General features: G+C 46.9%; 3 protein-coding genes and 1 pseudogene across 4 annotated transcripts in view; 2 read left to right on the top strand and 2 right to left on the bottom strand.

The window, feature by feature from the left end:
- Nucleotides 1–27,676, bottom strand: part of LOC308152848 (uncharacterized protein) — a gene marked incomplete at both ends in the record, with an annotated part of 142,024 nt that overhangs the window by 108,331 nt on the left and 6,017 nt on the right. The window lies entirely within an intron of this gene.
- LOC308152880 (histone H3.2) lies at nt 698–1,108 on the top strand (the record flags this gene model as incomplete). Its single annotated transcript, XM_080525952.1, has 1 exon — nt 698–1,108. One exon carries the CDS (start codon nt 698–700, stop codon nt 1,106–1,108), a length of 411 nt encoding a protein of 136 aa, XP_080382078.1.
- Nucleotides 1,238–3,741, top strand: LOC308153153 (polyprenal reductase-like; annotated as a pseudogene). The gene is made up of 5 exons: nt 1,238–1,260; nt 2,342–2,467; nt 2,669–2,812; nt 2,927–3,114; nt 3,563–3,741. The product of its transcript is annotated as a polyprenal reductase-like (transcript).
- The window catches only part of LOC308152943 (histone H3.2), a gene marked incomplete at its 3' end in the record, with an annotated part of 87,601 nt that continues 82,609 nt past the window's right edge, over nt 22,685–27,676 (bottom strand). Inside the window, exon 2 of the mRNA XM_080526015.1 lies at nt 22,685–23,107. Coding sequence (XP_080382141.1) covers nt 22,685–23,095 — 411 coding nt within the window. The 5' untranslated portion in view covers nt 23,096–23,107. The remainder of the gene's footprint in view (nt 23,108–27,676) is intronic.

Below are 27,676 nucleotides of genomic sequence, written 5' to 3'. Positions count from 1 at the left end.
ACCCCAAAGGCTCTTTTAAGAGCCAACCACTTGTCTCTCAAAAAGTGCAATTTGTATTTTCATCTCTAAACGGTGTTTGTCCGCTATGAGTACCCTAGTGTGCCTCATGTTGAAGCCTGTAATCACTAAGTTAAACAGTCACCATATACCTTCGTGAGGCTGAGAGAACGCACCCACAACACTTTTGATTTGGCCACGTGGTGTTGCCAACCAATGTTCCCTTCATGATGAATGCTGGCTATAAGCATAAACACAACAAATGCATCTGAGAATAGCGTAAAAGCTATAGCTGGGGTCGTTGTCCTTAAGAAAGTGGTATCACAACAGTGGTATCATCTGCCAGTTGACTAATAATTATGGATTTTCCCATAACACCGATTTTGTTTTAAATCTTCATATTATGTTTATTATTATAATTCACATGGGCGGGGCGGGTGGACAAGGGAAGCGCGCAATGGAGGGAGCAGGAGGGGTTTAGAGTTTTAATTTATGGCGGGAAGGGTGCACGGAGGTCGTGTCCAATGACAGCCTGAGAAGGAGGTGACAACGGGCCAATGAGCTCGTCTACATTCGCGGGCCAATGAGCTCGTCTACATTCGCCGGCCAATCGGAGCACGACGGCTCCGGCTTTATAAACTTAGCAAGTTCACTTGTGAAGAACATCTATACTTTGACTCTACAATAAGAAGTTTGCATCATGGCCAGAACCAAGCAAACCGCTCGTAAGTCGACTGGTGGCAAAGCCCCCAGGAAGCAGCTCGCCACCAAGGCTGCCCGCAAAAGCGCCCCGGCCACCGGCGGCGTGAAGAAGCCTCACCGCTACAGGCCCGGCACCGTGGCTCTGAGGGAGATCCGTCGTTACCAGAAGTCCACAGAGCTGCTTATCCGCAAGCTGCCCTTCCAGCGCCTGGTGAGAGAAATTGCCCAGGATTTCAAGACCGACCTGCGCTTCCAGAGCTCTGCTGTGATGGCCCTGCAGGAGGCCAGCGAGGCTTACCTGGTCGGTCTGTTCGAGGACACCAACTTGTGTGCCATCCACGCCAAGAGGGTGACCATCATGCCCAAGGACATCCAGCTGGCCCGTCGCATTCGTGGAGAGCGCGCCTAAGATGATGAGTGTCGGACTATGTTCATGAACAAAAACCAAAGGCACTTTTAAGAGCCACCTCAATATTTCTCAAAATGATTTTTTTCCATTAACTACTCTTTTATAAAACGATAGATGGGTTAAAGTAGAATGAGATCGCAGAATGCCAGAGGGTACCATATCATATGACAAGTAATAGCAGAACAGTTGTACTGTCACAAACTAGGAAAGGACTTGAAATCCCTCGCTGTAATGTGCGGAATGAGCTTTTAGTTGGGCTCCAGTCGTTTTTTTGGGGGGGCAGGATATCCATATGACGACTACACATTTTACTCGATAAGCGCACTGTTGCAATTTCGACGGCTTGTCATATTATTAGGCTATTTCTAATACAAAAATAATACTAAATGGTTTTACACACAATGTGTTCCTTTGTACCACGTCCCTACGATCGCAATGCATTTGTTTGACATTTTTCGGTGCGTGTACACAGTCCTAGATCTGAATGACAGGGAAAGCTTCGTGAGAGCCTACTGTGTCTGTATTGAAAGGGGCAAGGGCTGTGTAAATTAAATCGTTAAAGAGACACACCCCCAACACACACATCCCCCCATTTCCACTCCCCACCCCCCAAAACACACAACCCCACCACCCAACACACACACACACACATTTATTTCACACACACACACACACACACACACACACACCTCCCAACTATCCCCCCTTCACCCAAACACACACACTCCCAACCCCTTATCCCAACACATACAAATAAAAAAATATGTTTTTTAAAGTAATGAGTTCTGTCTTTTTTTATGCATACCAATATGATTTGGATATAGTGAGCCCACTCAATATAACAAACAACAGTTTTAGGATCACTAAACACTTATGTCCTAACCAGAATACTTGAGTAGTGGGTAACATTGGGTTATATATATTGGGTTACAGTATATATTATATAGTTGAAAGCCAGGGCCCTTTCCCTGTTAGAAACTTGATTCCTCATTTCCTCTCGCGTGTCTCACTTGCTGCTTCTCATATAGCATTGGAGGAGAATAGGGGAACAACCTAGATATTCTCCTCCAATGCATTTTAATTATGATGCGACGAGTGGACAGGAGATAGGACGCGAGGAATGGAGTTTCTACAATTGAGAAAGGGCCATCGACTTTTGTCTACCACGGAACACTAGTACTGTTACTTGTGCGTCGATGGAACTATATACTTAATTCGTGTTGTCCTACGGAGGATTCTAACGACTGAATTTGAGAAAACTTACGTGTATCTATTATTCCAAGACATAATCAGATATGGTAAAACCAAGCGACAATTGAAACGAGACAACTGGCTGCGTGTGTTTGATGTCCCCAAAAGGTGACAGGGTATTAGAAATATTTTAGACATTTTTAGATTACCCTTTCCTCTAAATATAGGCATTGTTGCTACTATTTAACGTAAATGTTGGTCCCAGCACACAAGATCAATAGCTTTCAGGGATGATTAAAACATCTAGCCTTGAGAATGAATTAGCCTACACATTTCTGATACTGCTTTTCATTATTCTGGTCTTTTTAGATGGTTCTGGCACTTCTATGCAGTCTCTATTGCCTGGAATGGGGTGCTTATTGCCCTGTCACTGCACATGGTTGTATCAATACCCATTATGGTTGACTCATATATTGGGATTCCTGACAGGTGTGGGCGTGCCAGTAGAGCAAGGTAACCTCTCTCTGTCTTTTTTTTCCATTGTTTTGCTTCAGTGTTTCCTTACTGTGTCTGTAGAATGTAATGTGTTTGTAATATATTGTCATGTGTTTCCTCTCCTGCGTGTAGTTCCGCAAGTGTCAGCTGTGCTGGTGCAGGTGCTGCTATGGGTCCATTCCCTTAGGCGACTGTTGGAATGTCTGTTCGTCAGTATTTTCTCTGATGGGGTCATTCATATTGTTCAGTATATGACTTGAGCTACTACATCTTACTAGGACTGACAGTCCTTTGCTCGGATCATTATATCATTGGAAAAGGTTAGTGTGTATATACATCCCTATACGGTACATGTGGCCCACATGATGTGGGAATACGGTACATATGGGAAAACTGGGGTTAGGGGTAGGGTTAGGGTTAAGGTTAGGGTTAGGGTTAGACATGCCAGGATGTACTAAGTCACCCTTGCACCTAAGCCTAACCCTAGTTTTCCCACATGTACCGTATTCCCACATGTACCGTAACATAGTATATATATTTGCATATTGGTAATGGGTTTTTAGTCAAGTTGTTGAATTGTTTCCTCTAGTCTTGATGATGCTTAAGAGCAAAAACAATTGGGAAATTGGACCTTCATGACCTTATGTTAGTAAGTAATATTTAATATGAATCTTTTGGTTAGAAGATAAGGCATCTTAGCAGCTGTTCTGGTGACCTACAATATGGTGTGTTACTGCAGATGTGATGGTGATTGTGTGGTCTTTGTAGGGACCCCTACTCTTCCTCTCCTCTCCCAGCTGGGGTGGTCCCACGTGGCTGGAGCTGTGCTCTTCACCTGGGCCTCGCTGCTCCAGCACCGCTCCCTGATCCTGCTGGCTAGGCTGTGCACCGGAGGCTCAGGTGAGCTCATGCAGCTGACTGAGAGCCTCAACATGACTCACAAGTAGATGTGTTGCCATTAGGGATTACACATAACTTTATTTACATATAAGCTTTAATGTTTAGATTTTTTGTCTGGATTGTTTGAGTTAATACCAAAGTCTGGTGCAAATTTCACTTGAATAGGCTCATTGGAAATACATTTAGTGGACAAAATGATGATGTGCTCTTCAACCAGGCGTTGGCTGCCCAGCTTTGTCATGAGTTTTACCGGAGCAAATTTGAGTCTTATCCACAACATCGTAAAGCATTCATTCCTCATTTATTATGACTCCTTTGTGTGAATGTTGTCTTTTGCACAACCTATGTTGGAATAAAATACACCCATATTCACGTAGAAAGGATTACTTTGAATTAATTGTTTCAATATCCTTTTTTTTATCCCCACAATCAAGGTTGGTGGAATTCGTACAACAATTGAGACAAGGCAGACAACACACACACACACACACACACACACACACACACACACACACACACACACAAACAAACAAACCAGAGCAACATTTGAATTTTGAAAAACATTACGTGCTTGATTTCCTTGTCAGGCTCAATGAAAGCATTGGAATAGTCACAGAAAGGCTAGAGCTACATGCAAGGCAAGCTAGATCAAGCACACCTCAAGCTTTTCCAATATTTCATATTTCAAATATGTCTTTTGCTCAGGTCTGAATAGAACATTATTATTCATGTTTGTGCTGTCTGCTACCATGTCATCAGGTTCAGTTTTTTATTCTTTGTTCTTCTTTATTTTTATATTTGAAGGGAAATTATTTCTGTTATGACAGTAGAATAGACGAAAGTTTAACATGGATACTTCAGCAAGCAACTACTCAAATTACATAGATACATTTGTTCTATATGCACCAATGACGACATTTCATAAAGGCTACTTATTATTCTGTCCTACCACAAATCAGTAGCCTAGCCTTTATGAATTGTCTTCATTGGCCCATATAGCAGAAATTCATCTGTATGTGATTTGAGTAGTTGCATGCTATTCACCAGCAACCTGGGAAAGCCGGCCCTCTCCAAGGCATTTCTACCACAGTAGAGAACTCTACTGCGACCTCCTCCCAGACAGCCAAGAATTTTGGGTTGATCCATGACAACCACTTATCCTGTGTGGTGAAACACATTTCCTGCTTTTCACTCATATTGCTGTTCTTTTGGTCCACAACCACCCACATTTTCCGTTCTTCATCTGCCACCGTATTCTTTATTTCTCAACCCTATTGAGGAGTTTTTTTCAGCTTGGGGTTGGAAAGTATATGAACGTAGAGCATGAGTGCATGCCCCTCCTACAAGCAATGGAGGAAGCATGTGGTGATATAGCTGCTAAAGCATATCAGGGGTGGATTCGTGGTCAGGGAGAACATTGCCTGTGATGTCGATGAGGTCCTGTGGCCAGTCGGAAACGAAAGGCAGGATGCAGCCTAATCTTCTTTTTCTTTACAGTATATACTGTGCAGAAGGTTTATTTTCTTATGTCTATTGTTTGTTCTGTATGAATTTTACAAATCCAACTGTGTTTGCTGAGGTGTATACAGTGTTTCAGAATAAAAAAACATTCTATTCTTGTATTTGTGTGTTTTATATTTGAGTATGAAAACATAACAGTTTACAACAGGCTACTGTATGCGCAGTATGTAGTGTAACACTGAAAATGCAAAAGGCCTACTGATAATCTTATAATAGTAGGCCTAGTGTTTTCCATTGAGCATATCAGTGTTCAATTGGTTCTTAGAAGTGTCTATTCATTTGATGGTGTGTGTGTGTCATTTGACGACAAACATTTAATTTTGAGAAGACATAACATTTTAAATACAGTGTTTACTTTTGCAAGAGATTTGTGAAGTTTTGGGTTTTGTGTGTGAGTTCTTGGATTTGTGTTTAGAGTTTTGAGAAAATGAGCCATGCTTTCAGAAACTGTGTGGAAGCAATTGATTTTTTTTTTTTATAATAATAATAATAATATAATAAATAATAATAACAAGTAATTCTTCCTTCTTCTAGCATTGTGACCTCTGGTCCTAGCATCATTTTCTTATGATAACTGATGGATAGGTGATTCACTTACACCCTACACATGTATTTGTTGTAAATCGCTTTGGATAAAGGCGTCGGTTAAATGTCAAATGTCACCAGTCTCACCTGTATTATAAAAGGATTCCATCCATCTCGGTGTTTACAAGTCTCTCGAACTTGACAATATTTTCCATGACACACATAATCGACAGTTCAAACAACCAATGACAGTACTTCATACTAGCTTACGTCAGTGACAAACATACACGTCTGCCTTACAGCTACCCAATGACATTGGCGTTCGAGCTCTCTTTCAGTGAGCACAATTCGCAAGTTTAAAACTGGTCCGTACTCCCAGTAAACGAAACCTCGTCGTCGGATACTAATATATACTATGTAGCTTAGCTTGCCAATTTGTTAATTATATATCAAGTAATCCTATTATTTGGATGATATAGCTAATTCAAACGCTTTTTTCGCAAGCTGCCTAAAAATTCAAGTTGTGAATGAATCGCGAGCGTCAATGCTTTTCTACGATACTACGTGTAATGTCACTTGGACATAGAATAATATTTCGTTGTTTGGTACCTGTACTATAGCAATGACAATAAAGACCATTCATTCATTCATTCATTCAAGACACTTGAGTCTGGGTTCAACAAAGGTATAACCAGTTTACTTCGGTTCTCTCGACACCTGTCAGTCACCTACTTGGTATATCATGAACTCTCTCTAAGGCGCATGCGCTGTCCTGACTATGAATTAACCCATTCATTACACTACGGATGACGTATTAGTCGTGAAGGGTTGTCCCATTTCCCCCGGGGAACCACTACGGCTTGTGGCTCCAAAACGAGTGACTCCAAAACGAGCTGAAGTGGTAGAAAAGAGAATCGGGATTGGGCCATAGTTAGCCCTCAAAATGAAGCCATGGCTCGATGAAATATGAATTGGGACAGCCCTCCCCCTAAACGTGAACGCGCAAATCAAGCCATAGGGGTGAAAACGAAGTCATAGGGGTGAATTGGGATTGGCCCTTAGAACGTAGCAAGCAGTGTTGCCAGATTGGGCTACTTTTGGTCACACTGGACGGGTGGATTCGGCAGCTTTTAGACTGGTTGGGCTGGAAATTGTCAATTCCGTCTGGCAACCCTGGTAGCAAAATATGTGCATACGTATCTGGTAGCCTGTACTTTCAAATCGCAAGTTATTTCATCCTCTGTTCTCTTTTTCGGGGTGATGGAGGAGAGATTGGCAGTGAAATATCCATGATGGGACTTTGCTCATCATCCTCCGTCCTCACACTCATGTTTTTCCCCATCCATTAATCTTCTGTTAGTCAACACGAGTGTGAAAACGGATTGTATCCTTTATCTCAAAGACACTATGTCATACCGTTTCTTAAATAGGCCTATTCACTTAATATTCACTTAATTTGGGTGAGATGATAGGTCTACTTTGCAACTTTGCAGTTTTGGTAACAGTTTTTTGTTTCTCTACTGTAACATAATATATGTTATTATTATTATTATTATTATTATTATTAATAATAATAATAATTACAATGTACAATACAAATACAACAATTGGGGGTCCCTCAAAAAAAAATCAATCAATCCCAAAGGCCTCATTCGGACCCAGGAAAAACCCTGGTATCTCCTGTATAACAAGATAGCCATCTATGAGCAATGCACTGTATATAAGATGATTACCAAGGGTCTTTCTGCTGCTGACCAAGGGGCTGAGTCATGTTGATGGGGCCCAATTTTCTTTTAGACTCTGTAGGCTACTGTATTTGTTTATTCAGACTTACATAAATATGATATATTGTCTGAATTTGTCTTGTTTTATCAAATGTTACAATTATTTTTATTTCTTGTACTGGTTTATTATGAACAACATGTAAAATTGCAGGAAACTAGCACAAATAATTGTGTGGGAGAGAGGGGCCGCCGCTGCCAAAACGTGCACAGTTTTGGGTCGCTCCACCGCCAAAAAATCTCACTCCAAATTTTTGGTGAAACTTGGCAGCCCTTAAGGCTTTATTAAAACGATGTTTAACTTATGATTTACTAGCACTGGCGCCCCCACCCCGCCCTTGGGCCCGTGGTGGTCGTGGTCCCGAGGAGCGGGGCCCCTATTGCGAGGGGTGTCCCTTATTTCTCTGACTGAAAGGTGGCAACCCTAGTGACGACAATAAACAATTTCCTTGCCTTAATCCGACTGACAGCAGCCACTGAGGACAGCCAGCTCACCTTTTAGTGACATGAATGAATGTTTGTTTGGGTTAGGGTTAGGAGGCTTGAGGAGTTTGCCTGCTGGGCTAGCTCGGCTAGATAACTGTTCACATGCTAGCTGGCGAGTGAAAACCGAGTGGGTTTTTATGACAATATTTTCGTGACATGTCAGTTGGTGTCAAATGTAAATGTGGCTTAACTCCATGGGTCAGTATTTATACCTGTTTCAGATTATTTATTGTTCGTTAATATGTAATGTGTTGGTTAAACTAGGTAGGGTAAAGACTAGCTAGGCTAGCTAGCTAGCCCAGTGCAGAGGCGCCCCGTCCATAGAGGCAACCAAGGCAATTGCTTGGGGCCACCAAACAAAAAGGGCCTTTTTGTCAAACTAAAACTGTCCTTGGATGAATGTATTTTCAATGGAAATCATGGCATTCAGCGTTCAGTCGCTCTGAGTCTGCTCGCGCTGCGCATACATTCATCCAAGAACAGTTTTAGTTTGACAAGCTAAACAATATGAGGGTAGTTAAGAGTTTAACTACTTTTCATTGTGAAATAGCTAGTTTGGTAAAGTATTCCCTGCAATTACGGCGTTATTATATGATCTTGTCAACATACTTCCAAAAAGTGAACAACGTCCACACATACAACACCAGAGGAAGCTCCACGAACCACGTTCAACCGCGTTGCACCACAAACAAGGGGTTAAACTCGTTTGCAAACTATGCAGTAAAAATGTGGAACGCCCTTCCTATAATCTTAAAGGAGTGCAAAACACTGCCCACCTTCAAAACCACTCTCAAAAAACATTTACAGGAGGCTGCAATCCGTAACTGGACCCTCTAAATCAAAAATCAGATTAAAAGACCCGAACTACCCACTGTACATACTTTGTGTTTTGTCCCCCGCCCCCACCGGTGGTGTATGTCCCCACCTGTCCTACCCGCTGTACATACCTTATGTTTTGTTGTATTGTTCTTCCCATGATGGATGTATGTTTATCTTGTAGATAGTAATAGTTATTTGTCTGTATTATCTTGTAGATAGTACTAGTTTTTTTTGTCTGTCTTACATGTAACGATGAATTGAGAATCAAGGACCCCAATTGAAATAAGCCAGTGGCTTTCTTGGGTTTTTATCCTGTTAGTTGACCTTGTATGTAATATGTACTTTCATGTACCTACTTCTGCAAATCTTCTAATAAAGTTTTCAATCAATCAATCAATCTATAACACCACGGACATCCATATCCGTAACCACTATTGGCAGTATCCACGCCGCTGCCCCAAAACCCCCCTAGTGGGGCCCGCCCCCTTCTAGCTTGAAATGGACTTCTAGCTGCCTCTCAGCTGTCAGCAGCAATCATGAAGCGATCGCACATTTCTGGTCACCAAAAAAGAAACGAGAAGACAATGAAAAACGACACCAGGATAGTGGTAAGTGGATAGAAGCTGCAGAGTGCAAAAATGTAAATAAGATGCAGAGTGCAAAATAAGTAAGATGTCTTAGGCAGGCAGACAGACAGGCAGACAGACAGACAAGCAGGCAGACAGACCCAGTGGAGTCATGTAAAATGTAAATAAGAACACCAGCGGTTTCAGAATATAATTGTTTATTGATTTTTTGATTTATTTGTTTATTTATTTGTTGTTCTTGCTCTGTTTGATATTACATATTAATGTTGCTGTTTCAGAATGTGAAAACACCAGCAGTTTCAGAATGTAAGTGTGTTAAGAGTTCTAATAAGCACCATTGTCAGTTGATATTTCATTATTTATATTGCTCCAATTTGATGTTACTACACATGGCTCCTTTGTTGATTAAATACTCGGACGTGTGTGTGACTGTTAATTAATACATTATGACATTTATAATGAATTCCTTTGTTTCAGACTGTTTTTTTACTTACACACACACGAGCGCGCGCATATGCGCGAACTTCGTAAAACCGTATTATATTTTAGTGTCAGGGAAATAAATACTTTCCACATCTGTCACGCCCTCTACCTCTAGGTAGTGGGCAGTGCCTCTCTCTCTCTCTTTCCCTCTCTCCCTCTCTCTCTCTCTCCCTCTAATTGGCAGGAGTGGCTTCAGGTGCGCAGCTGTCCGGCTGTTCTTCATTATCTCTTCGTTAGCCCTGTATAAAGACCCGGTCCAGCCTTCACTACTCTGCCAGATCGTAGCTTCAGTTTACCGTATGATACGCTTCCAGCTCCCCTACCTAATTACTACCCTGCCTGTACCTGCCTCCTACTTACCCCTGTTTTGCCTTTACCCCCCAGTACCCCTACCGGACTCCTGCTACCTGCCCTCCTGCCTGCCTGCCCTACCTTCCCTCCTGCCTGCCTGCCTGCCCTACCTGCCCCCCTCCTACCTGCCTGCCTGCCTGCCCTACCTGCCCTCTTGCCTGCCTGCCCTACCTGCCCCCCTCCTACCTGCCTGCCCTCCTGCATACCTGTCCTACCTGCCCTCTTGCCTGCCTGACCTCCCGGCCTGACCCCCCGCTTGCCCTACGACCATTCTCTGCCAACCCCCTTAAATAAATCTTACTTTATTTTACCTTAACCTGTCTGTGTCTGTGTCTGCGCTTGGGTTCCCTATCTGACTGTCACAGTACGATCTGGCCATGGAACTGAACCCAGCAGACACAGCATCGGTCCTACGCGCCCTCACAGAACAGGGCAACCTGCTGGGGCAACACTCTGATACCCTTATGGCCCTGGAAGGGCAGTTCTCTACCCGTACTAAACACCTGGAACGGCTAGAGGAGGCGGTTGTGGAGATGATCACAAACAGACTGAAGCTCAGCTTCTACCCCAGGGCCATCCAGGCCCTGAACACAGCAAAGACCTAGGTTCTGGGCCCTGGACAGTCTGGACGGATTGATGGCAGCTGCTGGATTGAAAATCAGGTGTAGTGCTGAGGCACAAATGTGTACATTTCAAGCCTGCAAACTGCGACACTTTAAATGAATGTGCAATAACACTATGTGCAATATGACAACCCTAGGGTACATAAGGTTGCAGAGAATAGGAAATGTTAGAATAGGTATAGCATAGCATAGAGTACAGCACAGTGTCTTATTTGTACAGTATAGTATAGTGGATAGTGTACATAGCCTTTATTTATGTAAACCAGCTCCTTTCCCTTCTTGTTTTTCTTTATTTATTTATTTTTATATTTTTTTCCTAGCACCAAGGGAGCCCCCCCTCCCAAATGTCGTTGTCTGGTACCTGTACTATGTCAATGACAATAAAGACCATTCATTCATTCATTCAAGAGGTAAAGTTGCACAATGTGTATGGTGGTTCACATACTGTACATCAAATGCCTCAGAGTTGAAGTGTAATTTATTTTCTATTGGCAGGTCAAAGACGTTATTTGTGAAGATCATTCTAGGAGAGGACATGATAGCTCCATTGGTCCCTCAGTTGCCTCAGACTCTGAGACCACAACCTTTAGCAAACTGAAAGAAGGCCCTGAAACTGAGGGTGAGTCAAGGAAGGATGTACTTGGATGTATGTGAGAGGTTAGGTCTGCATCTACAGTACTGAGCAAGAACAATGATGCTACAGTAGAACTCAAGTTTTTCCTCTCTTCCCAGTGTCGAAATTAAAGTAATAAAATGACTAGAAATGATCATCATTACTGTGTATATACGGTAGTCACAATGAGGTTTGAGTATTTACTACTGCAGTTGCTATACTACTCTAACTTATCTTACATTTTACATGCCTGCAGATGATACCAAGCGTCTTATTCTCTATAATGGCAAGGGTGGGTTGATCTTTATTCTGTTTGAATCATGACTATGAAGCCATGTGACAATACCGTGATTCTCTTGTCTCTCTCTCACCCTTAGACATGAAGACAGGCCCCCCGAGGCAGCAAGAGGGGTCAAGCCACACAGTTTTTATAGCAGGTGTTGTAGCTGCAGTGGTGCTACTCTTGGCTCTGACCCTGCTGGCTCTTTACACCAACTCCCATCCCTCTTTTGCCTCACCCCTTTACTCCCAGGTTAAGTACTGATCACCCGCCTGACACCAAAATGCACACTACACAAACCATGCACACCTCCCTTCTCTCACTCCTGTATCTTTTCAGGCACATGTCATATCCAGCTCTGACACCTACCCAGGCTTCCAGACCCAGGAGCAGAGACCGGCGGGAACCACCACGTCACCCCAGCACCAACCCCAGGTTCCAACTCAGCGACCCCAAACCCCCTGTTCCGGGCCCCCCCCCCCCCCAACTCCAGGCCCCCAGCTACAGGCCCAGTCCCCTACCCGCCAACCCCCAACCCCCAGCCCGGAACAAGCTGAGAAGAGCCAGGGAGCTTTTTCCCTGGATAAGCTGTGTACAGGTTTTTCGCCTCTGCTTGCCTGCCATGCGCCGAGCTCTCTGGGCCTCTCCTCGGGGGCCTCCGGTCGGCCTGCGTGCTCGATCTGCTCCGCCGCTGGGGCGCCTGGTCCGGCTAACCTCGTGAAGGGCTACAGGAGTCTGAGCCTGGTGGGCTGGGCCGGATGCGCCGGTGGTGGGGCGGGTCGGGTGAGTCGGGTGTGTGGGGTCCCTCGGGGGAGGGAGGTGGGGGAGCCACGGCTTTGCACTGGTGGGCAAACTGGATAGTAGTCGCTCTACAACTAGAGGGCTGCAGGGGAATTTTTTTCCCGGATGCACAGCGAACAGGTTTTTTACCCCTGCCTCCTACCGACACTGGAACCTGGACACTGAACACTGAACATTACACTACACTGGACAATACACTGAACACTGAGCACTTTAGTTAGTTTAATGTTGGTTGTTGTTGAATGAAATGTCTTAAATGTCTGATTGTTTGATTAATTGATTGTATACACGGTGTTGCGTTTTTATAAAAACCAATAAAAAACACATTTACTCCCAGGTTAGCACCACTGACACAGTGTAATTTCTCATCCAGCTGTGTCTGTTGCAGAGGCATTTGATCTTTGTCTTACACTCCTGTTAGATGTAGAGGGGGCTTTTCCTTCTCTATAACCCTTATGTGCATATCTTCCTGTGCTTTATTTCCACAGCCACGCAACAACTACTGGCCATCCATGAAGTTCCGAAAGCAGGGATTCCAATCCGGTTATGCAGAGGTCGAGGTTGACGGTTATGAGAAAGAGGGCATTATCGAAGCAGGGCAGTGCTGAGGGGATTAGGAACTGGATTTAGAGGAGAACAGATGCTTGGATCGGGGAGAGAGGAGAGAAGATCTCTACACACCTAGTCCATTACACTTTCACATTCAGTTGTGACTCATAGTCAAGGGTGCACAAAGGACTAAACATTGTTTTAGGAAGAATAAAGGGGATTGTTTCTTCTCATCCCCTGATACCCACTTGAATTGAGTTTGGATCTTTCAATAATCACTTCCATTAAATCCCCATCTTTCCTGGCTAAAATGTGTTTTCTCTTCCTACTGCATGTTCATCTGGGTTGTGGCCACTACAGAAGGTATTATTTCTTCAAGCACTAATTCCTTATCTTCTCCTACCAGTTCAGCAAGATGAGAGAAAAGTGCAGCTCAGGTTGAGGGGCAAGGGATGAACCAAGGGGCCAAGTATCGACAGAAAGTTAGATTTCTCCTCAGATACTGATGGCGGTCTTGACACCATAATACCCCTAACACCCAACAATAAAACATGCAACTGGAATTAACTGTTTCCTCGATCTTTAGGAAAGCCGTGGACAAAATCTGAAGGACCCTGCACCCCATGGCATGACAATAATAAAGACTGGGTGTGCTTCAACATCATTTATGTGATTTTCTTTTTTATGTAGTTAATTTTTTGGTGTATGTATTCAAAATAGCATATTTTATAAGTGTCTTTCTATTCATTAAGAGGTTGTCTTCAATTCAATTAACCTAAAATCAAACACAAAGCAACAAAACACAACTGAACTGTCTATTATGAATGTGTCTCCTTTCAAATTAAACACATGGTTTGGAATTATGCGTTCAGAAATGGTTGTTTATTTTAATGTAAAAAGGGTGAACAAACTACACTGCTTATTATTTTCATCCTGTCACAAATCGATTTATGTGAGACCTAATTCCGATTTTGGGCAGCAGATGGCACCCAATCCAAATAGATTTTGTGTGTTTTTTCACCTACAAAGTAGGGCGCATTGTATTTAGATTGTGGCAGGTAGACATGTAGCGATAGTATGTGGATTGGTCTTTACAACCATTATAACCCATCATCTGTCCACAATTACAGACCGGTATCCCTTCTCTCCTTCCCTTCCAAAACCCTTGAACGCACGGCATCTAAACAACTGACTGACTATCTCCGGAAGATGGATCACTTAGACCCCCACCAATCCGGCTTCAAGGCTGGGCATTCCACTGAGACTGTGCTCCTTGCTGTCACGGAAGCCCTCCACTCTGCCCAAGCTTCCTCCCTCTCCTCTGTTCTCATTCTCCTTGACCTGTCTGCTGCCTTCGACACAGTCAATCACCAGATCCTTCTCTCCATCCTCTCAGACCTGGGCATCTCTGGCACCGCACACTCCTGGTTTTCTTCCTACCTGGCGGGCCGCTCCTACCAGGTGACCTGGAGAGAATCGCTATATTCTCCACGAACCCTCTCCACTGGAGTTCCCCAGGGTTCCGTCCTAGGGCCCCTACTCTTCTCCCTCTACACCAAGTCTCTTGGCTCGGTAATCTCTTCACATGGGCTCTCCTACCACAGCTACGCAGACGACACTCAACTCTTCCTGTCCTTCCCCCCGTCTGATGTACACGTGGCAACCCGTATCTCAGCATGTCTCGCTGACATTTCAACTTGGATGGCTGACCACCATCTCAAGCTCAATCTTAACAAGACCGAGCTCCTCTTCATCCCCGGGAAAGCCTAACCTCTCCAAGACTTCTCCATCACAGTGGAGAACTCTACTGTAACCCCCTCCCTGACAGCCAAGAACCTTGGAGTGATCCTGGATAACCGACTATCCTGTGCAGAGAACATTGCAGCAACGGCTCGCTCCTGCAGATTCCTCCTCTACAACATCAGAAGGATACGACCATTCCTTACCAGAGAGGCAGCGCAACTCTTGACCCAGGCACTGGTCATCTCCCGCCTGGATTACTGCAATGTACTCCTGGCTGGGCTCCCCGCTTCAGCCATTAGACCTCTGCAGCTCATCCAGAATGCTGCTGCCCGGCTGGTATTCAACCTCCCCAAATACTCGCATGTCACCCCTCTCCTTCGCACCCTGCACTGGCTCCCGATAGCAGCTCGCATCAGATTCAAGACCCTGGTGCTTGCATACCAGGCAGCTAAAGGGACAGCCCCTGCCTACCTGAAGGAAATGGTAACCCCCCAAACCCCTGCCCGCTCACTCCGTTCCTCCACCTCGGCTGGCCGACTGGCCCCACCTCCTCTACACAGCAGTCGGGCTGCCCGATCACGTCTCTTCACAACACTGGCTCCCCGCTGGTGGAATGAGCTCCCCACGGCCGTCAGAACGGCAGAGTCACTACCCATCTTCCGTCGTAGACTGAAGACCCATCTCTTCAGGTTACATCTTAACTGCTCCTCCTGAGACATCTTCTGACCCTCACCACTACGTCTCCTAAAGACACCCGCTTTCCCCTCTACTGTGTCCCTAAGAACTTCTACTGCCCCCCTTGTACTGTTTCTCAGTTTCTCCAATAATAATTTTTTTTTTTTTAAATAAAACGTTTTAGTAGAAGGCGATAATAGGGAGAAGGTTTTTCCTTCTATCAGTGGCCCCGGGCCCGAGCTAGAGTACTCTTCCTGCAACGAATAGTGGTTTGCTGATTCACATGCTTAGTATTCAAATGTATTGATTGTAAGTCGCTTTGGAATAAGGCGTCTGCTAAATGCCAAAAATGTAAATGTAAATGATAATGCATTGTCTACGGTATGGAATGTTTGTTTTGGGCTTGTATTCCACCTTAAGGTCCATTAAATATTTTATATATTGAACATGAAGCCTGATCAAGGCCTTTTTCAGACAAACTCTGAATGAGTAACGGTCGACCATATCTAATGACTTAGAGATCTATAAATAATTGTAATAAGCAATTTAACACATCATTTAAGACACGAGACACCTAGACTGTGTTACGACCAGGTCAAAAGCCAGATTGGTGTTGGCCTACATTTAGGTTACATTCAAAGGTGTATCGTATGGAGGAGTGATTACAATGCTGGTAATATATGGCAATTGATTGTGGAGGCTTCCTCACAGTAGATGTCGCGTCCATGAAGATGAGGGGAAGTGCTGCCAACGTCAAACTAGTCAAACAACTCGCTGCCTGTCTTTCTGTCACTCACTGCTCACCAAGAGCCTTAACACGATTCGGGTGCGCTGCTGGAGTCGGAAGCTTCTCCCAACCAGTGGAGATCACCGCAGCAGGTGTAAATCAACACGGCCAAGCCAAGCAGCACCATAACCATTGTATTAGGGATATATCACATTACCAATGTAATGTCATTTAAGCACCCCGGTCCACCAAGACCCACAAACACGTGGAGAGAGAGGAGACAAGGAGACACGTGACTCCGTCGCCATCGAGAAACAACACCTAGGGACACATGCTATTTGTAATTATGGATTATTTTAATTGTATTTGATTTAATTACAAATAAAGTTATGATTGCAATTTCAAGGCTAGTTACTATCTATTTTAGTAGCCGAACATATTCATTAGCCTATAACGCTGCTGATATCGACTCAAGTCACAGCGCAACAATCACATGATCATCGTGTCAGGATTACAATGCTAACCCTAATAGTACAGCAGCTTAGCACAATATTCGTGCACTTTTTGAAGAAAGCATGACATTTCTACCATAGTTAGTACATACCATAAGGTTTATTTTCAGATGTGGAGGGAAGTCAGATTTGACCTCAGAGGCCCGGGAGAGGTCAAATTCAAGATGTCCGCCAGGCCACCGTGTCTAATGTTCAAACACGCTTCATTTTAGAAACAAACAGAGTAGAAAAACACTTTAGGTGTCCTTTCCAACTAAGTTAGGGATGCCCATTCATTTGGTGATACTTTTGAGATCGTCAGAATTCAAGAAAATGCATTTAGGTCAAGGTCAAGGTCAAATTACATTGAAATTACGTGATTACATGAAACTTTGCTTCTATTTTGATACTATTGTTATGGTTAGTGTAGAGAAGTAGTACACACTATGCAGACTTAGGCAGGCGAAGGATGCAAAAAGGTGGTTTATTTCCAAAACAAAATTGTACGGAACTCAAGGTACACACAACTAACAAACTAATGACAAACCGACGAAAGACAAGGGAAGACATGAGGGGATATACAGGGAGCAAACATTCAAGCAGACATGAGGCAGGTGAAGGACAAGACCAAACACAAGTGGAGACAATTACACATACTGTAATCATAGGACACGAACAGAACAATACACAGAGCTGCCAACAGGGGGAGCCTAAGAAACACAGGAAAGTGACTGACACGGGAACTGGGAGACTGGAGGGACAAGAGAAGAGACACCACACAAGACATTAGACCATAGCCCTTCCCGAGGCTAGCCGGACCAGGCGCCCCAGCGGCGGAGCAGATCGAGCACGCAGGCCGACTGGAGGCCCCAAAGGAGAGGCCCAGAGAGCCCGGCGCACGGCAGGCAAGCAGAGGCGAAAAACCTGTACACAGCTTATCCAGGAAAAAGCTCCCTTCCTCTTCTCAGCTTGTTCCGGGCTGGGGGTTGGGGGTTGGCGGGTAGGGGACTGGGCCTGGAGCTGGGGGCCTGTAGTTGGGGAGGGGGGCCTGGAACTGGGGGTTTGGGGTCACTGAGTTGGAACCTGGGGTTGGAAGCCTGGGTGGGTGTCAGAGCTGGATTTGACGTGAGTGCCTGAAAGGATAGGGGAGTGAGAGAAGGGAGGTGTGCCGGCTTTGTGTACATGTGTTTTTTGGTGTCAGGCGGGTGATCAGTACTTCCCTGTGACCCAGTGGTGTTGGTCATCCTGGTGCTGGTGGTGCTGGCAGAGACGGCTGGTTCGGCTGTGGGTTGTGTGTGGTGGTGTTCTGGTGAGGGTAGGAAGTGGGTCAGTGCTGTGTACATGTGTAAGTGGTGGAAGGTGCAGTAAACTTCCCTGTTGGTGTTGTGCGCTGCTCCTCTCCTGGTCCTTGTGGTGGTGATACTGCTGACCAGGGCTTGTGCTGGAACGGTGGTGAAGGTGATGGTGCAGGAACTGGTGGTGTAGTGAGGTAGGCCCGGGATGGGGGGGGATTGGGCGATGCGGCGCGGCATGGGGGGCGGTTTAGAGGTTGACGTCCTTCCATCTCTCCACCCCCCACACCTCTCTTGCTTTTTCCTGGTTATTTTTAAAATCAGTGATAGCGTGGTCCCTGAGGAAGAGGGTGATTCTCCTCCTCAGGGTTGTCAGGTCGACGCTCTGCTTCTGGTAGACCCTGATGTTCCTTGTCTCCCAAAGGACCTGCTTGACGGCGCTGATGACCCTCCACTGTTGTTGTAGTTGGGGGGTTGTGCACCCCCCGGGAGGACCATACAAGATGTTCTCAGCCGTCAAGCGGGGCAGGGTCAGCAGGCTGTTGAGGGAGACAGAGGGAACAAACAGTTAATGTATAAAGACTCAAGAACTCCCAGGTAATATTTAAAATATGTATATTTATAGAGAGGGATAAGGGATATCATTTGAGTGGTAACCACAACTTTCACAAGGGTTATGCTCATGTAACCCCTCACAATCCGGACAGACCAGGCAGGCACACAGGTTCACTTTCAAGCTGTTTATTTATCTGAATGTGCAAACAAAATGATGGTTATTTAATGTTAGGCTCCAGCACAAAACAGCTCTCGCCCCATCTCAACCACTCACAAAGACGAAAGGGCTTCTGCCTTTGTCATAACATCAAATAATGATTAGTTATCATACCATTCATATCATTATAACACACAAGACTAAACCATACCCATGGATACAACATACATACAACATACCTGAATGTGCAAACAAAATGATGGTTATTTAATGTTAGGCTCCAGCACAAAACGAGGGGCTGCAGAGATGGTGCAGTTTAAACAATCTGGAGCTAAATGCTCTAAAAACAGTGGAGATGGTGGTGGACTTCCGAAGGAAAGCAGCCCTGCCCCCTCCCATCACGCTGGGAGGTACCCCGGTGGCCTCCGTGGAGTCATGCCGCTTTCTAGGCATGACCATCTCCCGGGACCTAAAGTGGGAGCAGAACACCGAGGTCCTCACAAAGAAGGCCCAGAAGAGGATGTTCTTCCTCCGGCAGCTGAGGAAACTCAGGCTGCCGAGGTCCATGATGGTCCAGTTCTACACGGCCATCATAGAATCCATCCTCACCCACTCCATCATCACCTGGTTCCCTGCTGCAACGACCAAGGACAAGGCCAAGTTGCAGCGGGTGCGACGTTCAGCAGAGAGGGTGATCGGCTGTCCCTTGCCCTCCCTCAACTCCCTGCATGACACCAGGGCTCTGAGGAGGGCAAGGAAGATCATGGCTGACCCCTTCCACCCCGGCCACGGCCTCCTCACCCTGCTTCCCTCTGGAAGAAGGTTGCGGCTGCCTAAGGCACTTAAGGCCCGCCACAGGCTCAGCTTCTACCCCTCAGCCGCCAGGCTGTTAAATGACTCTGGCTTCCCCCCCCCCCCGCCCCCAAGTCTGCCCAGGACTGAACTGGACTCACTGTAAAAAACTCTGCACTGCACTTTACTTTATACCGCACTATCCAATGCACTGTTGTCTGTCCTGTGTTGTTGTTGTGTTGTCCTGTTTTTTGATATGTGAAAAAAGTATAAACGCACTTGCTGTGGTGACGAAGCAAATTCCTATATGTGTAATGCATAGTGGCAATAAACGTTATCTCAATCTCAATCTCAATCTCAATCAATCTCTCAAAACAGCTCTCGCCCCTGCATGTCAGCAAAACAAAACATTCAGAACACGCCACATTGCCGCCATCTCAGGGCTCTACGCTAACCTTTTTCACTAGGAGCACATGTGCTCCTAAATGAAAAATGTTAGGGGCACACAAAGAAATTTAGGAGCACAGTGAAAAATGTAATGTTTGCACCAAAATCACACATTGGCCCATGCCTACAGCCCTACTAGACGCAGAGTTGATGGCATTGTATTATGGTAACTAGCTGTGTCAAGTTCTCCTGGTTAGCAGCATGTTCATTCATTCATCCATGTCATGCCTGTCAGCTAGCAGCTAGCAGCCCAGCCAGGCTTTAGGGCTAGGTCTGTCAGCTAGCAGCCCAGCCAGGCCATGCAGAGGTCTGTCTCCATGCTGCCCACCTCCCTGCTGCTGGGTCAGGCTACATCAGTCACACACGGTGGCCAGACAACTCCACATCTAGGGGTATTAAACTACCCCACATCCAGATGACCAGTCCCCAGCCCCATGCTGCCCGGGGTGGTGACATGTGGAGGTGGCCAGCCCAGCACGGTGCCTCTGCAGCGGCTAGCTGTTAGCACACCACCATCCCCGGGGGTCCCACCTCTCTGCCACACTCAAGTACAACATGTTGCATTTTCATGCCATTAGGCAACTTGCTTCCTAGGGTTTCCTAGGATTAGAGATGCATTTGGACTTCTGGAGTACCTACACTACTTTCAATGGGTTCTGAAGCTTTCTACTTTCTACCCTGGGTAGTTAACCCTGGTTGTAACCTTGGGTTCAAATCTGGAGTGTGTGGGACCAAATCTGTAGATGTGGTGAGCTAATGAAGCTAATGAAGCTTGAGATGAGAAAAGGGCGCTTGTCTCTTTAAGGCCCAGGAGGGAGTTAGCGATTAGCGATGTTAGCTTAGCGCCAGTTTAACAGAAGTAACTTCACTTTTAACATGACTTCCCGTGGTCGTAGCGGGCTGGCTGACGGCTTAAAATGTGGCCACACGGTTCGCGCAGATTTATTTTTAGAATAAAAAAAATAAAAAATAATAATATGTACTCGCACGTGTGCTCGTGAATTTATTTCTCTAGTCGCACAGATGTATTTTTAGTCGCAAATGCGAGTGAAATGGTCGCACTGTAGAGCCCTGCATCTTAGCTCACGTTAACTAGCAGCTAGTTAGCTCACAACTTTATCCATCCATAAAATACAAATAAACAAAACATAACTCAAAAGAAATGGCATAAAAACCAATGGTAAACATTAATCTCAAATAATACATTCGGTTTATATTAGTGGCAACTCTTTCAAAGGAAATATAAAACGGGGTAATATTCGGTTTATATTAGTGGCAACTCTTATCAAAGGAAATATAAAACGGGGACCGGAGCACAGACTTTAACCTACCATCTCAACCGCTCACAAAGACGAAAGGGGTGATCTACAGTGGCCTTCGTCATAACATTAAATGCGGCCAGTCCAACCACCACTAGGGGCACTACACACCGTATGCAGCCATGGTTAAATCAATTCAAAACACTTAACCAAATGATAAAAAGCTAACGATTTTGATGAACTTCAACCTATAACTTAAATATAATGTATAACCCTGTTACACTCACACCCATCTCAGGAGCAGGTGCATAACATTCTTCGGAGTTACCATGTGGAATGGGCTAGAGGAAAATATGAAGGAAAGCAGAAATATTGCTCTTTGTTAATAGCACATATATATATATGTATCTCTTAAAGCACAATTGGTTCCCTTGTACTACCTTAGGCTACTGCCTTTTTAAAATTGTATTTTTATAGCGCAGGATAGTGTTGCTACTTGCACAGCACTTTATGTTCAGCACTTTATGTCCCTTATGTCCTCTGTCTTTTATTGTTACTATTGTCTCTTTCTTTTCTGGCACAGTGTTCAGTGTTGAATGTCTAGTCCCATTTCATTTCACTGCATGTTTTACTTTGTATTTCTGTGCATGTGACAAATAAAGTACCCTTGAACCCTTGATTTAATGACGTTACTGCTGTCGTGGGAACCTCTGAACCACACCATCACCATGCTGGAACTAATGGTAGGGTCACACACACACACACACACACACACACACACGGAATATGAATTATGGTATTGTGTGACGCCCTCTCCTGGCGATCTTGTGTATGGTTCTGTCTAAGTCATTAGTCTGCACATCTGTGTCTCGTTACCTCCCTGGTGGCTATATGCTGACTATTATTATACTTATAATAAATGTTTATTACATTATTATAATGTATCTTTTAATGTTAGTTGATGAAACTTTATATTTGTATATATTTGTATGGATTTACTTGTTTAAATCTTGTAGTAATGCTTATATTATTGTGTAATTTTGTTTATCTTTGTTATGCCCCTTGGATTGTATGGTTTATTGTTGTTTTATTATGTAGTTTATAATACTGCTATTGTGTGTTTTATTGATTACTATTGTTCTATTATACTTTGTTTATGTTAAAGCGCTATGAGCTGCAACGTTTGCAGGGAAAGTGCTACACAAATAAAGGTTATTATTATTCACTGGTATGCTGTCTACTCCCTGGTATAAAATAAGTATTTTACCCCCTCTATAATTAGAATAGGTAGGTTCAACAGTCGGAGAGAGACGACCTATAATGCAGATTCATGGAGTAGACGGGTGGTAAATGGAAAAACTCGCCTCTCGTGGAGATATTGAGGTGGCTCTTAAAAGAGCCTTTGGGGTTTTACTCAGATCACGGTGGTCATCTTAGGCGCGCTCTCCACGGATACGGCGGGCCAGCTGGATGTCTTTGGGCATGATGGTGACCCTCTTGGCGTGGATGGCGCACAGGTTGGTGTCCTCGAACAGACCAACCAGGTACGCCTCGCTGGCCTCCTGCAGGGCCATCACAGCAGAGCTCTGGAAGCGCAGGTCGGTCTTGAAATCCTGGGCGATTTCCCTCACCAAGCGCTGGAAGGGAAGTTTGCGGATCAGCAGCTCGGTGGATTTTTGGTAACGACGGATCTCCCTCAGAGCCACGGTGCCGGGCCTGTAGCGGTGAGGCTTCTTCACACCGCCGGTCGCCGGGGCGCTTTTACGGGCAGCCTTGGTGGCGAGCTGCTTCCTGGGGGCTTTGCCACCGGTGGACTTACGAGCGGTTTGCTTGGTTCTGGCCATGGCGCTAACTTCCTACGTTCAGTTGGAGTGTAGCCAGTCTACAAAGAAAGTGTTACATTTATAAACCCCAGTCTTGCCCCGATTGGGTGGCGAATATAGACGAGCTCATTGGCTCGTTGTCTCCTCCTTCTCCGGCTGCCATTGGACACGAGCCCTGTCCACGTCATTGCCGCCAAATTCAAACACTTGAACCCTGCCGCTTCCTATGTTCGGCCCTTCCCCCAAACAGGCTTCAGAGATGTTCTATATCGTGGAGCTCCGCCCCATAGGGGAGCTCTGCTCCTATTGGTTTACCCGCTACCTAAAGTAGCCAATGACTGAATTTTTCAATGCCTGCGCCCGCCTGGGGTGCTATATAAAGGGGTGTACTTCGCTCCCTCATTCTCCCAAAAAGTTCAGCACGGGTTTATATCTGAAGACTGAGAAGGACGACTACTAAGACTGGAGGACCCGCCAGACTTTTCCCTTCAAGATGGATCGTCCGCCGCCTATGGAGAAGTTCCTCCGGGACGCCTGCCGCTGCGACTTCCAAGCAGCGGAGGACACTTTTCAGCGGAGGAGACTTTTCCCTTCAGCGATGGATCGTCCGCCGCCGACCACGAAGAAGTTCCTCCGGGACACCTGCCGCTGCGATTTTCTAGCGGCGGAGCACAAGCAAGAACGGCGTTCTGGGCAGGCACCTCCCCAAGTAGGGATGGTCCCGCCCGCTCAGCCGGCCCTGACATCACGCCGCCCTCACCCAGCTGAGTGGCCGGTGCCGGTGTCAGAATCAGAAAGCTCTGATGAGAGCGAGCGGCAGGTAGAGCATGTGCTCCCCGCCCTCGCCCCCCCATCACTCCACCACGACTTCCAGGGCCTCCTGGAAGCTGCGGCAGGCGTGTTGGCAATTCCCCGTCCCGCCTCCCCTCCCCCAACGGAGTCCTTCTGGGAGAAGGACCTGTTTTACGGGAAAAGGGCGAAGCGACAGGACCAACCTCCTAACGCTGTCCTCCCGGGCTTAGATAAGTTCGTGGAGGACAAGTGGGGAGAACCACTCACAGGCAGGGCGCCGGTGAAGGCGTTCTTGCCTTTTACCAGAGTGGAGGGGCTCGCGGAGGGGATGACCAACGGCTCCCCGCCGCTCGAACCAGCGCTAGCCGCCTACTTGGTACCGGGGTCCAGCGCCTGGTCGGTGCCTAAAAAACCTATGCCGCCCAACCAGCGTGACAGGTTTAACGCCACCCTGGTAGACAAGAGCTACGCTCTCGGTGCGCAGGCGGCGGCAGCGGCGAATAACATCGCCGTGTTTAACGCCGCCATTGCGAAAATCACCACAGACCCTACGGTTTGTCTGCAGCGGAGACGCTGCTTCTGAGCAAGCTCAGTGCCGCGACGATGTACCTGGCCCAGGGCGTCGCGGTTTGTGGGGGTCGCCTGATGGCAAACGCGGTGGTGCAGCAGCGACAGATGTGGCTGTCTCTCACCACCATGACCGGGGCGGACCGGATGGCCCTACTGAATGCTCCAATAGAGAGACAAGGGCTATTCGGTCCCACCATGGACACCTTGACGGTGCGCCTGGCCGCGATGGAGGAGGCTAAGAGGCACCTTGCCAGCCACCTTCCCCTCCAGCGACCCTCCACCTCTTCTTCTTCCGCCGTGGTGACGACTAGACCGTCAACGGCTGCGAAACGGAGGTTTCGGTGTGATGCGGCACTGGCTCCACCTCTACAGGCGGAGCCATGCCCCACTCGGCATCCCCAGCCCCCGCCGCTGACCACTGGGAGGGCCCGCTACGGCCCCCCACGGCAGCGTGGCCCGGTTTCACTGGCGGAGGGGTCGGTAATGACCCCACCACCGGTTTCCTCTTCATGGCTGCTACCTCATAAAGAGGTAAAAGAAGGAAAATCCCCACCTTACTTTTTCAGTAAAGGTGATTTTCCCATGTTATCTACCGGAGCGGAGACCCGCCTGCCTTGTCGGAGCGTGGTCCAATCGCTACCGGTTAGAAACGAAGCGGAGACTGGCCCAGCGTACCAGCGTGTGGCCAGCTCTCTGCCTAACAGACTTACCCCTATCACGACACAAACGGGGTTAAACACCCCTGTCTGTAGCCGTATAGAGGGATCGTTATTTACATCAATAACCCCTCCATGTCTATCAGGATCTGGCCCAGCTCATGAGCGTGCGGCCGGTTCTTTGATTATCAGGCATAATAAACCTGCGTCAATAAAGGGCATTGTTACACATAGCAAACACTCTTTACAGACGGCAGCCCATCCCTTTCGAAATGACCCCACCTTGGGCTGTGCCACCTCCTCGGTGTGCAGCGGCGGCTGGGGTCATACAGAAATTCAAGCTTTTTCTGTCGACTGCACCACAACAGATGGCCCAGCCGCTGTCGTTGCGTTATGCAGAATGGCTAGAAGGGGCAGGTATTCTGTCGGGCTGGCTGGACAGGACATTGAGGAGGGGATATGCACTACAGTTCATTCAGCCTCCTCCGCCCTTCAGGGGCGTGAGAGAGACTGTTTTGTCCTGCCCGATAAAAACACGTGCGCTCCAGGAGGAGATTACGAATCTCCTAACAAAGGGCGCAGTGACAATGGTTCCGAGGGACCAGTGGGACATGGGGTGGTACTCCCCGTATTTCCTTGTCCCAAAGAAATCCGGAGGCATGAGACCCATACTAGATTTAAGGGTCCTCAACGAGAGAGTGGCGAAACGCCCCTTTCGTATGTTGACAACGAGGCGCCTTCTGTCTTGTATACAGAAAGGCGACTACGGAATCAGCATAGACCTGAGGGACGCGTATTTTCATGTGCCAATCACAGAGAGGCACAGGAAATTTCTACGTTTTCCCTTCCAAGGGAAGGTTTACGAGTACACGTGCCTGCCCTTCGGGTACGCGCTTGCTCCTCGAACTTTCTCCAAATGCGTGCAGACAGCACTCGAACCACTGAGGCGAAACGGGATACGCATATTAGCATATCTCGACGACCTACTGGTCTTGGCCCAATGCCCAAATCGAGCCATTCGGGACGCAACCTCACTGGTGCAGCACCTCACTCAGCTGGGGTTAGCTGTCAACTGGACAAAGAGTGCTCCGTGGCCGGCTCAACAGTTTTCCTATCTAGGCATTCAGTTGGATACTGCCAAGATGAGGGCCAGTTTATCGGCACCACGGAGAGCGACACTGACGTCAGCTCTCCGGGTGTGTCGAGTGACAAATACAATCACCGCTCTGTCAATGATGTCCTTACTAGGACTGATGTCTGCAGCCCATGTAGTGGTCCCCTTAGGCCTATTACACATGCGCAGACTGCAGAGGTGGTTCGCACGACTGCGACTGAATCCAGTGAGACACCGTCGCAAGTTGATTGTAATACTGAGATCGGTCAAGACCGACCTGAGCTACTGGAGAGACCCGCGCGTCATCGCGCGCGGAGTCGCCATGGGCAGACCGGCATCCCACTACCCAGTCTTCACGGACGCGTCGTTGACTGGGTGGGGAGGAGTGTGTCAGGCAGGTTCGGTGGCAGGAAGATGGGGACCGTTAGAGACGCGTCACATCAACCTGCTGGAACTCGAGGCGGTGAAGTTAACGCTACTTCATTTTGCCCCGGTGTTAAAGGATCTGGACGTGTTAGTCAGATCCGACAACAGGACAACAGTAGCATACATCAATCGCCAAGGGGGAGTACGCTCAGCGTCACTTCATCGCCTAGCGACAGATATATGGCTGTGGGCTGTCACACACCTGAGTTCGCTAAAAGCTCTCCACATTCCAGGTCTGCTCAACGAAAGAGCAGATCTGTTATCACGGGGAGGCCCGAGGGACGACGACTGGAGGTTAGCACCCTCCATTGTGTCTCTGATTTGGGCACGGTTCAGGCAAGCAGAAGTGGATCTGTTTGCGTCCCGGACGAATGCGCAGTGTCGCCTTTGGTTCTCCCTGCGCGAACAGGACAACCCGCCATTGGGAGTCGATGCATTCGCACACCACCCATGGCCGAGGGTCTTGTTATACGCGTTCCCACCCCTGACATCTATCCTCCCACTGTTGGCACGAGTGAGGTCAGAGAGGCTAGAGTTAATTCTTGTAGCCCCGGACCGTCCCGGAGCCCCGTAGTTTCCGGAACTGATGGAGATGTTGGTAGAGGGCCCATGGCCCATACCTCATCGACAAGATGCACTCTCTCAAGCCAGAGGCTTGGTGAGGGGGCCGCCTATGATGGGGGGCCCCCTCATGGCCTGGTTACTGAGGGATTTGTTAGAACGCAGGGGTCTGACAGACGCGGTCATTCAGACCATTCAGAGTGCGTGCGCGCAATCCACTGCAAAGGGATATGCGGCGCGCTGGCGAGTGTTTACACAGTGGTGTGAGGGACAGGACGTTGACCCAGTCTGCTGTCGGGTCGAAACGTTCTTGTGCTTCTTACAGTCACTGTTTGACAAGGGATTGGCGGCGGGAACTATTAAAGTTTACGCGGCTGCCATCTCAGCTTGTCATGAGGGTTTTGCGACAACGACACTGTTCAGTCATTCGCTGGTTAAGCGTTTTTTGACTGGAGTGTGTAGGCTTAGACGCCCTCATAGGAC

This window comes from Nansenia antarctica (assembly GCF_963989245.1).
Source record: "Nansenia antarctica genome assembly, chromosome: 3".
Taxonomy (NCBI): domain Eukaryota; kingdom Metazoa; phylum Chordata; class Actinopteri; order Argentiniformes; family Microstomatidae; genus Nansenia; species Nansenia antarctica.
This window is presented reverse-complemented; position numbering and strand designations above follow the sequence as displayed.